The sequence below is a fragment of the Macaca thibetana genome, chromosome X, assembly GCF_024542745.1.
Source record: "Macaca thibetana thibetana isolate TM-01 chromosome X, ASM2454274v1, whole genome shotgun sequence".
Classification (NCBI taxonomy): Eukaryota; Metazoa; Chordata; class Mammalia; order Primates; family Cercopithecidae; genus Macaca; species Macaca thibetana.
The window spans coordinates 37,398,759-37,417,458 of NC_065598.1; the positions used below are offsets into that span (position 1 = coordinate 37,398,759).

Genomic DNA, 18,700 nt, shown 5'->3' on the forward strand with positions numbered 1-18,700 from the left:
ATGCCCACCACTGGACAAACGCTGAGTCCAGAGGAATGAAGTCATCTCAGTAGCCATCCTTAGGCAAGAAATGTGGGGCTACACAAATCATAGAAGGATACAGAGTGGGAGCATTATGGTTCTGGAAAGAATGGGATACATGGCAGAGATAAAGGGAACAGAAATCCATTTTTCATTAACACCAGGAATAAAACTCATTAAGAATCTTGGCATAGTAACACATCTCCCTTTCATCAGCAATTTCATACATGCACCTTGAAGTAACTAGGAACATAATTTTGGGGGAAGGTAAGCTGAAATTTATTTTTATTATCATGACAGTCTACAACTACTGTATTTTTCCATTTCAGAAATTTTTGACTATGAGTTTTATCCTACTATAGATAGCATAATATTGAGGTTTATAATAAAAATTATATTTGATTTGAAGTAAAAAGATCCAGAGCACATTCTCTCACTTACTGGCTATAATCTCAAGAAAGCAACCAAGCTTTTCTGAAACTTAGTTTCCTAAGTAAAATGTGGACCACTGGACAATCACTGGGGCAGTTATAAAGATAAAATAACATATACATGAAAATGTTATGCATAATGTAAAAAGCTTATAGAAAAAAACCATTTCTCAGGTATGAAACTACATTTTAATAACCTGAAAATATTTTAAGAAATACATTCATTATCCATATATTTTCAAAGACAGGAATGATGTTATTGATTATGGTAATATGAAGGTTACCTCAGATTCTTACCACTTTCAACCTGCTCACAATGTAAATTCTGTTATCAATAACAAATAATAGAAAAGCACATGTTATTATATATTCCTGTTAAACTTTTCAAATGTAGTACACATAACTCTGTGAACAAATCTTCCCTCTAGGGCATTCCCTAGAGAGTCCTCAATTTAGCTAGCAGTCTTTGCAAGTATGCATTTTCTCTAACAATTCTTAATCAATCACCATCATCATCATGGTCATATCAATTGCTAAACATGTCCTGTGACTTTGTGATAGTCCAGGCATCAATCTAAAATCTAAAAAATTTGTGCTTTACAATCCATAGTGGACGACTAAACAAGGCAATGCTTTAAATAGAGTTTTTTTAAATTCAGCTTTTCTTTATATCAACTTGGAAATAATTAGGCAAAAATTGGGAAAATATGTTTCATATCTAATATCAGTTTCTCACAGTGCCAAATTAATTGACTAGAATACTGGTGATTAAACTCTATAGACTACTTGATTATTTCAGAGGAACATAATTTTTAATTTAAGCTTTCAAGAATAAATCTTATTCAGACTGCAAAATTGGAATTTTCTGAACTTGGGTCTACTCCTCTCTCATTTTTTTCTCAACCAGAGATGTTTAGGATTTCAATCACAAGCCTGAGGATGTTGGACATTACTGCCTATTGGGAATGGTGAGTACTTCCTTATGTTCACCACAGTCTAGTTTGCTACTAACAGCTTAGGAGACAATGAAAGCCAATGAGGGTGGAAGAAGATAAACTGTTAGCTAATGCATACAGGTTCAGTTTTCTTCATCTCCATGTCTAGTCAATGCCTTTTAACTAATACCTGTTACTCTTTCATCAAACTTTCTGCCTGCCTTTCTAAGAGTGGTGCACATTACATTTTACTTAACCAGTGTTCTCAAAAGGGAAGTTAGTAACTTTCTGTAAAAGAAAGGCTTTACTCTTCATTGCAACTGATCTCTCTTTCTCTCACTGTAAAACTGATTGAGGTGCTTCAGGTTCTCAAGAAATTGCTACTCATAGCACTATGATTACTTTTATAAAGGGGGGAAAATCAGTAGAATGGAATGGTTGATTACTCAGGGAAAAGATTCTTTCTTTTTTGAATTTTCTTCTCAAATTGTGGAGGGAAGGAAAGGGAGTGGGAAAACGTTCAAGAAATAAGTTTATGTGAAAATGGGGACATTATTTCCTAGTATATGCAGATTCATGATCCCTTTGTCATCGCCTCCCCAGCAGAGCACAGGCTTCAGGAGGTAAAGGTGGAAAAGTATGAGAAAGGCTTGAAAATTTAAGTGAGATAAAGGAAGATGATCCAATAGGCAGGGAAAGATAACGGTGGGGATAAGTACAGAGGAAAAAACTGATGAGTTTCAAGAGCTTATGGAGAAGCAGTCATCTTTGTAGAGGAGTTTGAGAGTGGCAGAGATGAGGAGAGAAAGTGGATTTTTAAATATGTTTTATTTTTCTTTAGGTGTAAAGGCCTCACTTCTTTGATTACATGAAAAAAATAAGTACAGATATGAATAACTTTTTGTATCAATCAAAAAACAGAAACCACTGCATTTCAACAGGAGGAATTTCATACCAGGAAATTTGTTACACGGATTATGGAAAAGTAGAGAATCCCAACACGGGGTGCAGAGGCAACATAACATAAAGATGAACAACTACAGGAAGTGGTTACCACCCTAGGGGTTAGAGGGAAACTGGGAGGTGGTGGTGTAACTTGAGTTCAGAAGCCAGGGCCATCTGGCAGAATCTAGAGCTACAGTGGTGGTGGCCAGCGGGAGCTTATGCCACAGTGGGAGAGGCTGACTGGTGAAAGTTGGAGCCTCAGTGCAGATGCAGCCCCTTCATGGGTGCCACTTGAAGCAGAAAGCTCAGGGAAGAAACACTATGGCTTATCTCCTGCTCTCCATTCTCCAATTCAGCTAAACATACTAGAAGCCAGAGGGCCAAGGAGGCTGGCAATACAATTCTCTATGAAATACAGTAGAACAAGGAAAGTGGGGAATAGACCTGAGAGCAAGAAGCAAATAATTGACACATGTTTTGATTGTCTAAGTGTGTTTCTTTGAATTCATCTCTGAGTAGAACAGAACCATGAGACCAACTTCTCTTTATGTGGGTTACACATGCTCTAAGAGCCGTAGCAATTCTAAAAAGTACCTTTCCTTGAATATTAAGAAGCGAAAAACACTACTACTTTGCTAATTATCATAATTACAAAAGCTTCCCAAGTAGTTCATAGTCAACAATCAAAAGAGTATGTCTTTTTTTCCTTCTTTTGTTCCCTTTCACTCCTCACATTTCTTTTTTTTTTTTTTTTTTTTTTTTACTTCCATGTAGCTATAACTGCTGTACAACCACCCTTCTGCAGTTAGTCAATATTGATCTCACAATGGGGTTACTATCCTACCCTCCTGTCTCTTTCATGTCTTGAAGAGTGGGTAGCAACAAGGGAAATGATGCTACATTTAGCTTTTGGCGTCTATCATATCTGACATATCTTTGTGCTGACCCTGTTTACTCACTTAGCATATAGGATGTCATGTTTGCCTGGAAACATGATTGCCATCTAAACATTTTGGTATATTTCTTGTATTTTGTTATGTTTTCATTTCCTATAGTTGTATGTGGAGTGACTTAGTGTGGGGTTTTTAGTGTAGGCATAGTAAGGCTTTTTTTTTCTAGTATCTTGGTCAGAAGTATAACCAAATTTCTTGGGTTTCAAATCCCAACTCTATTATTTTCTAGTCATGTGAACTTAACCAAGTAACTGAACTGCTCTGGAACTCAGTCTCCTTATCTGTGAATATAATCATAATAATAGAATCTGCTTTACAGTGGTTGAGTTGTGAGGATCAAATGAATTGATGTGTGTGTTTACATGTGTGTCTGTATGTGTAATACACACATATATGCAGTCATATCACTTAACTATGGGGGATTTGTTCTGAGAAATGTATCCTTAGGTGATTTTGTTGTTTTGTGAAAATCATAGAGTTTACTTACACAAACCTAGATGGTATAGTCTACTATATACCTAGGCTACATGGTATAGGCTACATGTTGCTAGGCTACAAACCTTACAGTTTGTTATTGTACTCAATACTGTAGGCAATTCTAACATGATGGTCAGTATTTGTGTATCTAACCACAGTTAACCATAGAAAATAAACAATAAAAATAAAGTATAAAAGATTAAAAATGGTACACCTGTATAAGGCACTTACCATAAGTAGAGCTTGGAGAACTAAAAGTTACTCTGGGTGAGTCAGTGAGTGAGTGGTGAATGGACAGGAAGGCCTAGAACATTTTTGTACACTCCTATAGATTTTATAAACACTTCACACTTAGGCTACACTAAATATATAAAACATTTTGTTTTTTCAATAATGAAATAAATTTAGCTTACTGTAACTTTTTAGCTTATAAACTTTTGCTTTTTTAATTTCTTGACTCTTTTGTAATAACCCTAAGCTTAAAACAAAAAAATTTACAACTGTACAAAATTGTTTTTAATATCCATATTCTAGAAGCTTTATTCTGTTTTTAAAATTTTTATTTTTATTTTTTACCTTTAAAACATTTTTGTTAAAAGCTAAGACACAAACATACACATTAGCCTAGGCCCACACAAAGTCGGGATCATTAATATCACTGTCTTCCACCTCCACATCTTGTCCCACTGGACAGTCTTCAAGGACACTAACATGCATGGAGCTGTCATCTATGACAGCAATGCATTCTTCTGGAATACCTTCTGAAGGACCTGCCTGAGATTCTTTTAAAGTTAACTTTTTCTTTTATAAGTAGGAGTATACTCTAAAATAATGATTAAAAGTATAGTCTAGTAAATAAATGAACCAATAACATGGTCATCTATTTTTACTATCAAGTACTATGTAATGTACATAATTGTATGTGCTATACTTGTTACAACTGGCAGCTCAGTAGGTTTGTTTACACCAGCATTATTGCCACAAACACATGAGTAATGTGTTATGCTACAATGTCACTAGACAGTAGGAATTTTTCAGCACACACACACACATATATATATACACACACACACACACACACAGATAGATAGATAGATAGATAGATAGATAGATAGATAGATAGATAGACAGATAGATAGATAGATAGAAAGAGAGAGAGAGAGAGAGAGAGATGGAGTCTCTCTCTGTCGCCCAGGCTGGAGTGCAATGACGCAATCTCGGCGCACTGCAACGACTCTCAGGTTCAAGTGATTCTCCTCCCTTAGCCTCCTGAGTAGCTGGGACTACAGGCACCCGCCACCATGCCCAGCTAATTTTTGTATTTTTAGTAGAGATGGGGTTTCACCATGTTGGCCAGGTTGGTCCCAAACTCCTGACCTCAAGTGATCCGTCCCCCTCAGCCTCTCAAAGTGCTGGGATTACAGGCGTGAGCCACTGTGCCTGGCCAACACCTTTATAATCTTATGGGACCACTGTCATACATGTGGTTCAACCATTGGCCAAAACATCTGTATTTATATATGTATGTTTTAAATTATATATATAAATATATATATATATAATGTCTATATATGAACATACACACACACATATATAGAGACATATATAGCACATAAAATCGGCACATAGTAAGCGTCTTGTAAATATCAACCATTACAATTGTTACTACTTTTCTCAACAAGGCTATAAATGCTGTTCCAGCCTTTCAAAATCACACCTGTTTAATGTTTTACCCAGCATCAAGTCATGTTTACTTGAGTGACTTAAAAATTGCGAGCAAATAGCTGATTAGTTAAAAAGTTATTTCATTGTGTAAAATACATCCCTTAAAATGCAGTTATTTATCTCTTAGTTGTAGAAATTGGTTTCATTTTCCACTATGTTTAATTGTGACTGAATCATTATAGACCCTTTTTTTTTGTAGTTGTTGAGGTTTAAAGATTTAAGTTTGTTATGGATGCAAGCTTTTCAGTTGACCAATGATTATTAGCCAATTTCTGATAAAAGAAAAGGAAACCGATTGCCCCAGGGCTGCTGTTTTCATTTCCTCATTGGAAGAAGAAGCACAGTATAGAAGAAAGGCAAACACAACACATTCAACATCTGCCACCATGGGGAACTGGGCTGTGAATGAGGGGCTCTCCATTTTTGTCATTGTAAGTACCAACAAGAGATAAGTTATAAATTTTCTGACTTCTTCGGGTTATCTCGGAACTAAAATAGACCAAAGCTTTTTTGTTCATTTGAGAAATTGTGTTGAAACTGATTTACTATGTGAACATATATCTATCTGTAAACAGACTGAGTCCATTCTTCCAAATTCCTTAATGGAAAGAACATATCTGTGGGCTCACTTCTAGCTTACTTCTGAATTCCTAGGAGGCCTAACTTAGCCGGCATTTCGCAGGAGTAGAAAATATTCATGCTAATGATCTCTGATTCTGAGTTGTTTAGTAATGTTTACCGAGAGGCACAATATCTATGTGTTTATACTACCTTTAAAATGACAGATTGAAATTTTATACCATTTTCTAAATTAAAAATATAAGATTGACTTATGTATGGGAAGTTGGCCTTTATTTCAGTAATTACACTAAATATAATAAAATTTCTCAAACTTCTTTTAAAAAACAGGTAACTTCTTTTCTCAGAGATGTAAACTTGAGTTATTTACAAGATTTATAAAAATTCAAAAGAACAGAATTGAAATAAGTCTAGATTCATAAATATGTAGTATGTATATTTATATATAATTGTATATACATAAATCAATATAATATATCTTGAGAAACAATTTATGTAAGTAAAGATATAGCTAATTTACAAATGGATGCAATGATTTCTGTACTTTTTAAAATGAAGAAAATCAACTATTCTCCTAAAATGGTGTTATCGGCAAAGCAATAACGGACAAACTGGGTAGATAGAAATGTGATTTTTTTTTTTTTTTTTTTGAGACTGAGTCTCGCTCTGTCACCCAGGCTGGAGTGCAGTGGTGCAATCTCGGCTCACTGCAAGCTCTGCCTCCCGGGTTCACGCCATTCTCCTGCCTCAGCCTCCCGAGTAGCTGGGACTACAGGTGCCCGCCACCACCCCCGGCTAAGTTTTTTGTATTTTTGGTAGAGACGGGGTTTCACTGTGTTAGCCAGGATGGTCTCGATCTCCTGACCTCGTGATCTGCCGGCCTCGGCCTCCCAAAGTGCTGGGATTACAGGCGTGAGCCACTGCCCCTGGCCCAGAAATGTGATTTTTAAATAGCCTTTCTAAATAACCAATAGAAGCATTACATAGATGTTAAAAAGAACAATTATGAATGGAATAAGAATGGAACTTTTGTAAAAATTTATCATGAAAAATAATGAGTCTTTGAGTTTTAAATATAGAAAGAAATTAGTGGCAAAAATAAAATAAAAACAACAAATATTTTGTTATAAAAATTTTTTATGCCAAACCAACATTTTACTGCAATAGATCATTCTTCTGAGCATTCGAAGCTGTAAACTTAACTTCTTATCACCATTTTTTAAGAGCAAATAATTTCTATAGAAAGTAAGTTCAAATTATACTTTTAGCTCTCACCGCAATTTTTCCAGGAAATGATCTCCTTCTAAATTATATACTCATGCACTTGAAAGTGAAAACATAGCTTGGAAAGTCAGAGTAAAGAAAGAATGACAAGATCAGGAAATTGGAAAGTTGCTTTAGCACCTTTTTCTTTGTAAAGAGAGAATATTATCAAGTGTCTATGGTATTTAATAGCTTCAAAGCATAGTTGAGAAAAGATCACTATGGAGCTGAAGATAGAGAATTGGATAGGGTCACCACTTGATCCAGTCAGTGCTTAGGATAAAATGAACTGTCATGATCTAGAAAGCTGTTTTTGTTGTAAATCCCATGCCCCTCACTATGCTCAATATTCTCTCCTTGAAGCATTAAGTAAAACTAATCAAGGAAAATGCAAGGCTTGGCATTTTAGCTGATGAGAATTCACTCACTGGATTATTGTGTGGTAGAGGGAGGTGATTAGCACCTGTGAGAACAGAACGCAGTGTCATACTGGTGGAGGGAAAGCAATAGTAATACATTCCCTTCTTTTCTTATTTTAAGTAGAGTGGCCTGCTATCAGCTACCTATCTAAGGTTAAGCAAAACAGAGGAGGAAAAAAAGGGAGGGGGAATGTAAGACTGGTAATTTGGTATACCGGCCAAATCATAAAACAATAATGGAGAATAACACAGGGTGGAGAGATTTTGATTATAGACAAGTGTAGTGACACCATTGAGGAAACAGCTGGCTCTAAGCTGGTTATATCCAGCTTTGTTACTACCTTTGTCAAAGTTGCACTTGGGGAAGTCCTGACCCTTATCTGGCTCCAGTCTTGGGTGGAATCTACTGTTGAAATGCGAAAACTTCATGCAATTTTTTTCTGCTTGTGCAGCTGGTTTGGCTGGGGTTGAACGTCTTCCTCTTTGTCTGGTATTACCGGGTTTATGATGTTCCAGTTAAGTTCTTTTACACAAGAAAACTTCTTGGGGTAAGTATAAATTCCATCCCATGCAATATTGGCTGGTTCACATTTCTCATCAGACGTTCTTGTTCATCTTCCTGTTAGTATTTTAAATAAATATTCTGACCAACCCACAGTACCATCAGCCTCACTCCCTCCATTGCAACTTCCTGGGCAAGAATCACTTAAAGCCTTCCAGTCTGAGACCAACAAAAGTGGGGCAGAGGGGCCCAGTGGCATCCCTCCCCAACCAAGAACCATGTGCCATTGTTTAGCTTAAAGGAGAAATCTAATACTAACTCTGAAACGGAAGGCCAGGTTGGAGCAATCCATCCAGGAGTGACACATGTGGGACAAGTGGGACTTTCCATATTTTCTAAGTCATGTAATTCCTACTACGTTTTTGCATGAAGAGCTCTGCTCCTAATCACATGTTATAAAATGATCTTCAGAAAATCAACCTTTCTCTACATATTGAGACTCGAGGAACTTGCTCAAGGGCCACATCTGTTGATTAGGCCAGTAGAGTGAAGGCCCTTCAGTTTCCTTGGGTCCTTTAGTATTCTGAGTTTCCTTGAACTGTCAGGCCTCTTGCCTCTAGAAAACATTTGTTACATCATGCTGAAACTATTAATTAATTGCTTAATATTAATTATTATATGTATTATAAATCATATATAAATAATTTTAGCATGTAATTATGCTAGATTATTATAATTGCTGTTAGCTTTTTCACATTAATGCTTTCTCCCTCCAAAATATGCAACTTCTTTAGACATTACAAAGATAATAATTATACTGCCAAAGCATTATACCATACCAGTTTAAGATACTGTTAAGATCAATCTAAGTACTAAGAAAATATTTAAAATCTTTAAAAGTCTTGATACTTAACTCTAGTTAATGATATGCACCTTAAGTGTTAAGGGGAAAGTGAACTGATGTCTCTAACTTACTTTGAAATGCATCAAAAATTAGATGAGTTGATGGATGGATACAGGAATGGATAGATAGATATGTGATAAAGCAAGCATAAAAGGTATAATCTGGGAGATAAATAAACAGGTATTTATTGTACATTTCTTTCAACTTCTCTTTATGTTTGAACATTTTGGTAATAAAATGTTGAATTAGGGCAAAAGGTCAATTTCAGATGAAAACAAATGGTCCTAGCTAGCCCTAAAGGAAAACCATTGGCTCTGAAGGACCTTCCTGTCCAGATCACTTGGTGTCTCTGGTGTGTGGCCTTATGGTGAGAACCTTGGGGAATTGGGGACAGGGCACATTCTGTGCTCAAAAAAGTCACTCTGCTCCCTTTCCCGCCTCTTCTAGTCAGCACTGGCACTGGCCAGGGCCCCTGCAGCCTGCCTGAATTTCAACTGCATGCTGATTCTCTTGCCGGTCTGTCGAAATCTGCTGTCCTTCCTCAGGGGTTCCAGTGCGGTAAGAGAAAATGTTTTACTAAGTTCCTCTAATTTTCAAAGGCCATCAAGCAAAATGCCCTTTTTAAGGTAAAAACAAATGAATGGTTTGTGAGGATTCCAGCTTCTGTAGAATATTCATGAGCCAAGCCATTATCTACTATATTTCTGTACTATTTGTGGATGGAGCTCCCTAAGACAACTATTTGGAAAACAAATTTTGAAAAAACACACAAAACCACCTATACCTCAACAATAGCAATGAAGTAGCACACATGTACACATCTACACACACACATATATATATATGATAGATATGCATATGTACAGAGCATTAGGAAGTTAACATGTGATATTTGGGAGTTAATCTTTCAGTGTCATTCAAAAAAATTTAAGTCAGAGGAAATATCTTCTGTGGATAATATCCCAAGGACATGGAGTCAATGGACAGAGTCACACTACAATGAATGTGACCAAGAAGTGTTGGCTTCATGAAACTGTGGAGTATAGAGCTTTCTAAATGTCCACAATTCCTTTGACTCTTCAACAATTTAGTAAGCCACTGAATGTACTGTGCTAGAAGGGGGAAAAATAAGTAGGAAGAATCTCTGTAACCCATAAAATGGTACACAAATTTTTATTAGTATTATTATACAAAGATGACAAACAAGGAACTTAAAATCTACAAGTGTACTCAAATAAATATTATACAAAGCAAAATATGATGGGTCCCACAAAGCTTTACAAATAAAATACTATGGGGAAGCAAGAGAGAAGTTGTGTCAGGTGGGCCAGGGAATGAAGAAGGACATTTTAGAGAAGGTGACTTTAGAGATGAGCATATAAAAATTAATAAGCTTCTAAGAGGTGTAAATGAGAGAGAAAGGCATTCTATGTGGAGGAGATGACATGGGCAGAAGCATAGGAAATAGTGAGGAAATCATATTCTTGAAGGCCAAGAATTGGCACAGCCTTGGCTTCTCTTTGTATTATTATTGTAACTATTTTTTTGCCACCTGTGATCACACCAAAGAGGGCAGCTGGGAAAAAGTAGGGATTGATGTCCTGGTGGGACCAATTCCATGGTTCATTAATGACTAGTAGCTTCTGGGTTTTTTTTAAATAAAAGGTATAGTAAGCTTTTTGAAAAAAAAATACTTATTAAGTAGAGATCATTTATGGAGGAGAGCAGAAAGTAAACTACTTTTGTGGGAATGTAGGGATTGTACAGGGCATATGCCTGACATAAGCCTGGAGAAAAGAGGTAGGATTTTGCTGGTAAACTAGAACTGCATATGTATAGTTGAGGAGTTCATGTTTAATTTGGCAATTACAGAATATTTGAAGGAGTCAGTGAACTAAACTGTAATAACAAGCATAACTTGCCTTGAACTCTGCCTCATTTTTCCTAGTTATACTAAATTCATGGCGATCCAGATAATTTTTTTTTCTTTGAGAACATATAACATTTAATTTACTAATACAGGACTAGAGGCTACAATTTAACTTTTATTTTATGATTTAACTATTTACAAAATATCATTTCATCTTAAACCAACTGCCAAAAATTGGGCTCTCACAAATCTAAAGTAAAAATTGGCAGAAATAACTGTAACACCTTCACTCCCTCAGAAAAAAAAAAAGAACTGTTGAGAACCAATTTAAGATGTTCCAGAAAGAGTTGTGATATCTTTCTCTGAAAAATTCTTGATGAGGTTCCTTCTCTTAAGCCATAAATTCTATGCCACACAATGTTGTCTTGCAAACTGACAGCTAACCAAAACCAAAAACTAACAACAGTACTTGGTATTAGACATTGATTACAAGGATTTCCAAAAAATCTTCTAAATTTAAGAAATCACAGAGGTAAAATTACACTCAATTGAAAGTTTTTTTAATGAACCACCTATTGTAAAGTATAATTTTTAATATATCGTACTTGCCCAGTGAACATTTGCTAAATGAAGCCCATGTACTATAGCTTATTTTTGAGTTGGGTTCTCTATCACCCAGGCTGGAGTGCAGTGGTACAATCACAGCTCACTGCAGCCTGGAACTCCTGGGTTCAAGTGATCCTCCCTCCTTGACTTCCATACATGTGGGGATTACAGGCATGAGTCACCTGCCTGGCGAGTTCCTTGTTTCTAAGGAGACACAATTCATTTTTATTCTCCCTACCCCCATTAGAATAGTTTCTATTTAGAGGAAGTAAAGCCTGAGAAACAGGCAACTTCTCACCAAGATGGCCTGTTAAGAAATCTTGGTTACTCCACAAGTCCAAATTGCACTGCTGTTGAGCACCATGTCCCATGAGCAGCACATGTTGTAATGCCAGTTTTTATGCCTCCTGTGACCCAGGAGGGAAGATCTGCACGAGAGTCTCTAAAGACAGGGATGAAATGAGACTGCCCTTCAAATTGCAGAGAAGCTTGGCTGTATAGCTAGATAGATCTTTATATAAAAAGGATATGTTTTAAAACTATCAGCAAGCAACATTCTTTTATAGATCAAGCATGTACTTTCTTCTGGAATTCCTAACCTGAAATGTGAACTTTTCAAATAAAACTTCTTCTCTGATTGGGATTAAAATGAGTGACTGTGCTGTGACTAATGTTGGATATAATACAGCTGCCACTCATTGAAGCTCAATGGAATTCACCTCATGAAATCTGCACATCAAACCAGTAAAGTGAGAACAAAATTAAATGGAAGTGTTGGCATTCAAACCCAGGTCATTGTGTCCCCAGAGACCATTCACTTTAAATCTTGCTGCTGAAACTTCTTGAAATTGTGCTGTTACAGTATTATGATCTTAGAAAGCCATTATATATATGAGTGTTTGAGCATGCCAAGTAACCTAGACTAGAAATGACAAGGATGTTACAAATACAAGGACTTGATAGTAGGACACTATATAAGCAAAATAGCCACAAACTTGCATTCAGTTTCTAGAGGTCTCAATCATCAAAACTTTGCTTTGTAATCTTTCTGGTTACCTAGAGAAAGAAAGCCCCAGGGTTGCCCACTGCACCATTCCAGGAAAGGTAGGGGTAAAAGCTCTCAGACTGCTTTGTTGAGAAAAAGGGAGAAAGGGTGAAACTCAGCATACAAAACTCTCTGAGGAAGCCTTAATAACCCCCAACTTGCCATGCAGAAACTAATTTCTATCTGGATGGCAGTCCTAGTCTTAAGATCAGAAAGAAACAGGAAGGTGAGAGGGTGAGGTTTTATCTGTTACCTTATATAGTCTGGAAGTCAGAGGCACTCAGTGTGCCTCTATCTCTAATCATGTGGTCTAGCACTAGTCTCTTGGGCTTTCTGTCTCATAGTTTTTTTTCTTTTAGTTGAAAAACAGGTCAACTAACATAAATGTAAGAAGGCATATGCTGGTCTAAAAGTATATTAAATTGTTTAAATCTGTCAATTAGTGAGTTGTCAGTCAATAAATATTTGTTGAGTGCCATCTATGAGCTAAGCACTGGGGACATGTGGTGAGTAAAGAGTAAGGTATAGATAGGCCATGAGCTTAAGGAACTTAAAGTGTTACAGAAGAGGCAGAGAATAAACATGGAATTTCCAAATTATAAACAGTGCTATGCAAATAAGGTAGTGTTATTCATATTTATCACATATTCTACTGCCAGCAGGTGCGGATATTACTGTCAACTATTTGCCTGAGTTCTGTAGATTCAAAGCTGGATTTTGAAATTTCTCCCAATTGCATATAAATATCTAAATCAGACACATTAATGGTGCATGTGGTGAGATCAAGTGTACAAAAAATAGAGCTTTTGAGTTTCTGTAACGCGTTACACCCTATAAAATATGTACTTCCTTTTAGTTCCACTTCTCATTTTCTTGAAATATTTTTTTCTTACTCAGTTTCAATAGAGCATAGAAATCTGCTGAAGTGACTCAATAATCTCCCTTGCATTAGAATCATAGTTTATTGAAATTGGGCAAGGCTTCAGGTGACAGTAACAGAGAAACTTCCCTTTAGAAGTCAATGGCAGACAGTAAAGTAAGTTAGTAAGGAAGCTATGGGGCACGATGGCAACCTGGATAATTGGGAAGTGGCTGGCAATAATTTAGAAGTAACTCAAAGCATATAAATGCAATCTGCATGATGATGGGGAACAAAAAATTATGGGCAGTCACAGACAGTAAAGTCCTTCCTTCCTATGCCACCAACTGGATGTCTCGCCTCCTTTTTTAAGGAAGTGGTGAGGAAATGATATTCTTAAAAGCTCAGCATCAGCATGACTTGTGGCTTCTTTTTGGATTTGTTTGCCATTCCTGACCACACCAAAGAGGGTAGGTGGGAAAAATTAGGGATTTGTGCCCTGATGGTTGGACCCACTCCACTGATCCATTAGTGACTAGTAATCTCACTTTTTCCTTTCAATATAATGTATGCGTTTTACGTTAACCACTTTTTAAAAATTACCTGTTAAGATGAAACAGGGTATCATTGAATGAACAATTATTTCCCAATCACATCTCTCCACTGTTCTGGCTTTCAGTTAATTTTTCTCTAAGGATCTACAGTTAAATCTATCAGGGGGCATCAGCATATATTATTTTACATTTTTTATGATCCATGGTGATGATGATGATGATAAGGATAGGAATATGCAGACAGTGTATGTTCCACAACAAAACCATATTCTTTTGCTTTAAATTCGGCACGCAGGAGCCAGCGAATTTTCCACAAAAATTTCAAAAGGATTTGTCAACAAATAGAAGAGAACAGTGTGTGACAAATGTAGATATGGGGGTAAATACGTCTCTATAGGTTTAGTATAATCATCTCCAGTTGCAGGGCAATGAAAATGTACTTCATTTATCCAGCCAAATACAGATTAAAATATTTTTTAAAGTACATGACATACTGTTCTTCACACAGGAAGCTTACCTGCTAGCTGGGGAATGCAGCCATTCTAACTGAAAACTTAAATAATGATACTAAATAATGTCAAATATTTATTAAATACCTGTCAATGAATATATGCAGTAGGGATTTGAGGGACTAACTATGATAATTATACAGGGGAGGAAACTGGAGACTGAGTACGTTGTTCAATGTCACACGGTTAGGTGGGAGGACTGGGACCCAACACATGTATACCTGAAGACAAAACTTGCTCTGAAATGTAATTCAATACTGCTCTCCACCCCTACTAATTCTCATTCTCTGGTTCTTTGGACTCCAACCTAGTTTCACCACTCCTGTAAGGACTGTATCAATCATCTATTGTGGAACAAATTACCACAATAACTTAAAACAACCCCCGTTTATTAGTTTACAGTTCTGTAGGTCACAAGTCCAACACCCAGTGGTTGGGTTCTCTGCTCAGAGTATTACAAGACTGAAATCAAGGTGTTTTCTGGGCTGAATTCCCACCTGGAAACTCTGAGTAAAAACCCTCTTCCAAGCTCATTCTTGTTGGCAGAATTCAGTTCATTACAGATGTAGCACTAAAGGTCCCTGTTTCCTTGCTGGTGATCATCTAGGGGCCACTCAGATCCTAGATGCTCCTGCATTCCCTATCACATGCCCTCCTCCACCTTCCAGGTAGCAGCAGTGCTTCAAATCTCTAACTTCCTCCATCTCTGACTTCTAAACCCAGATTTAAAGAGTTCATATGATTGGGTTTGTCAGCCCAGATAATCTCCCTATTAAAGTCAACTTGGGACATTACCTCTGCAAAATCCCTTTTGCCATACAATGTAACAAAATCATGGAGTGATGTCTCATCATTTTCACAGGTCCAAACTCAAGGTGAGGAGATTATATAAGTCACTGGGGGTCATTCTAGAATTCTGTCTACCACAAGGACTCTCAGAAAGTATAGAGGAAATTAAGTTGAAATTTGAGGAGAATAAAAAAGAAAGCAAGAAAGAAAGAAGGAGAAAGAAAGAAAGAAAGAAAGAAAAGGAAAGAAAGAAAGAAAGAAAAGAAAGAAAGAAAGAAAAAAGGAAAGAAAGAAAGAAAAGAAAGAAAGAAAGACTATAGAGGATCATGGCAATTGGGAAACAGGAAAAAGTCATTTCCTCAAAATTTTAAGGAATACAAAGTAGAAAATAACTTTCAGCACTTGAAATGAACACAAAAGACAAGGCAGCTATATGAGAAAACAAAAATGGTCAGCTTTTCACCAACAGATCAGTAAAATATATTTTATAAGTAAATTTTTATTTCAAAAACATTAAGTTTGAAAAATTTTATTTTACAAGTTTTTATTTCAAATAGGAAACCATTGTTTTGAGAGTCTGAGTCATTGCTCAGCTCCACTGGTGAACATTTAATTGTAACTGATGCCATTGGTGCCCCACCATATTCCCTAAGCATTGGCACTTGCAATCCATGCGACAACTGCCCTTTGCAAGCATCATTCACTCTCTGCCTGGGGATTTTCTTTTAGCTTTCTCCTGGGGCAAGCCTGAAATCCCAGGGGATTGATGTCCTGAGAGCATCCCTCAGAGCAGCCCTCAGCCAATCATGGATGGCAGTTGGTGGCTGAGCACCCAAGCTTCTTAACCCATTGGGTAAAAACCAAAGAACAAAACAAACAAAACAAATAAATAAATAAATAAACCTGTAAGATAAGTGCTACACAGTCTCCCAGAATTCCCTGGTGTGATTGAGCCCAATGATATGATATGATCATGGTAGCTGATATGATAATACAATCTTCATTAATTTCTTTCCCAGACTCATTTCTACCCTCATTTTCGATGATCACCTTCTGAATAGAATACTTACACTTAAATTCTCATCATAGGCTTTTAGGCACTTAGAGTAATAGTAACTATATTCCTGCATTTGGTTTGGGAGAAAAGGGCATTAACCTTTTATAAGACAAATAGACTTGGATCCCAGCCAATGTGCAATTTTAGCTTTAGTTTTCTTATCAGTAGAATGAGGACATTAAGACTTACCTTGTTGCATTAAATGAGTAATGATTATGGGTAAACTACCTAGTTCACAGAAGGAATTCAATAAAGCATATTTTTTTTTATTTTTCCTTTTTCTGGAATCCTCAGTGTCTTCCTTATTACTATTTCTGTAATTCCAAGAATCTGACCTCATGGTTTAAACTTCCTGCCCTCCCTAGTTATGGCTAACTGAGAGACAGATGGTGGAGTAAGCACAATTTTCTATGCAATTATATTTTCTACAAAATCAGAGTATTTTATTAAAAATAAGTAAGCCAAATATTAAACACTCCTATATTTAAATTGAATACAACATTTAGAACCAAATATTTTAAATATATAAATTTTCTTTGGTACTTCACCCTGTTGTTCTTAAAGTTCCCTGAATCTCTGTGACAGTGCATTTAGACTATGGAACAAAGCAACCAGAGCAAGACATTGGCCAGTTTTCACGAGAGCAAAGCTCTAATTCAACCATAAATCAGTTTTTTTTTCTTTCTTTGAACATTGGCATGAATTGAGATTCAAATTCACATTTTATAACATGTAGGTTTGTCAAATACACTAAAATACTGAGTACCATAGTATTTTTAATGCCAAAGAAAATCATGTAAAGTATGAAATATCAGAATGTTGATATAAACTCTAGTATCAGATGGCCTGAGTTTAAATCCCAGCTCTGCAACTTATTAGCTGTGTGACCTAAGGCCAAGTAAATTCTCTATCCCTTTGTTTTCTTATCTGTTATGTAGTAATAATAATGGTACCTCCCTTGTACCATTATTGTAATGTAAGAATTAAAGAGTTAATTTGATTCTTACATTAAAGATTAAATTAAATATTCCATCAATTACATTAAAGATTCATGTAAGAATTAAATTAGTCAATGCATGTAAAACAGTGGCAAAAGCTCTTGGTAAATGTTAGCTACTGTTATTTTGGCTATTAGTATTTGGTCAATGATCTCCCTTGTGATGTTGTTCACCTACACGGGCAGGTGTACCCTTCTTTCTCCTCTCATAGTGTGTATGTCCTAGAACAGTGTTGTTTGAAAACTATTCACTTGTTATAGAACTGTTCACTTGTCTGTGTCCCCACTTGACTATCAGGTATGTGAAGACAGTCCTGTCCTTTATTAATTTCTACATCCTTTGTTTAATGAGTAAATTAATCAGAACCAGAAACTATGTAGCTAGATATGTTTTCTGTACAAGTTTATATTTTTATACAGTTAAGCGATGGATTCCAGAGGAGACTTTATGTCACCAGTATGAGAACAGAAAACATACTAGTTAAGCCAGCCATGTCACATACTGGCTGTTTGACCTGAGGAAGATGACTGCATCTCTCTGAGCCTCAGTTTCCTCATTTATCAAATAGATATAATGATATAGTTTGTAGGATGGTCATGAAAATTAAATGAGATAATATGTATCAAATGTTTGGCATACAGTAAGCTTTCTTGTTAACAATTGCTATTCCATTCTTTCCCCCTTAATCCAAAGTGCTGCTCAACAAGAGTTCGAAGACAACTGGACAGGAATCTCACCTTTCATAAAATGGTGGCATGGATGATTGCACTTCACACTGGTAAGTTTATTAAAGAAAACTTGGAACCAGAGAGTTCCCTCTATTCATAGATACCTTTTTATATAAGAGATCAATCAGTTTTTATAGTTAGATTAAGTGGTGGTTGGATATGTTGTATTTTTTTTAATGAGTTGTGCTCAAAATATTTACCACACTTTCTGCCACTTCAATATTAGGATTTATTCCTTTAGGTTTTAAAGCATTTTTATTTCAGGATTTTCCTATAAAAATGAAAATATGCCATCAGAAAAGTCAATCCTAGTGTCCTAACCCTTTCCTATTCTTTCTAGTGTCAAAAATGTTAATTCACGTATGAAAACGTATTTATTCCAAAAAATGTTCTTGGTTGCACATGTGAATTTGTGGACTTTTTGCAGTAAACTTACATGAGCCACAGCCCATCAAATGAGAATCCCTCAAGACTGTCATTATCAGCTAAATACCTTCATTATTATTATTACTATTGTTATTGTTATTACAT

At 36.1% G+C, this 18,700-nt stretch overlaps 1 protein-coding gene across 1 annotated transcript in view; it reads left to right on the forward strand.

Moving 5' to 3' along the window:
- The first annotated feature begins 5,797 nt into the window (after positions 1 to 5,797).
- Positions 5,798 to 18,700, forward strand: part of LOC126946357 (cytochrome b-245 heavy chain) — a 34,060-nt gene continuing 21,157 nt past the window's right edge. The window contains exons 1-4 of the mRNA XM_050776523.1: positions 5,798 to 5,918; positions 8,201 to 8,296; positions 9,602 to 9,712; positions 18,135 to 18,219. Coding sequence (XP_050632480.1) covers positions 5,874 to 5,918; positions 8,201 to 8,296; positions 9,602 to 9,712; positions 18,135 to 18,219 — 337 coding nt within the window. The 5' untranslated portion in view covers positions 5,798 to 5,873. The remainder of the gene's footprint in view (positions 5,919 to 8,200; positions 8,297 to 9,601; positions 9,713 to 18,134; positions 18,220 to 18,700) is intronic.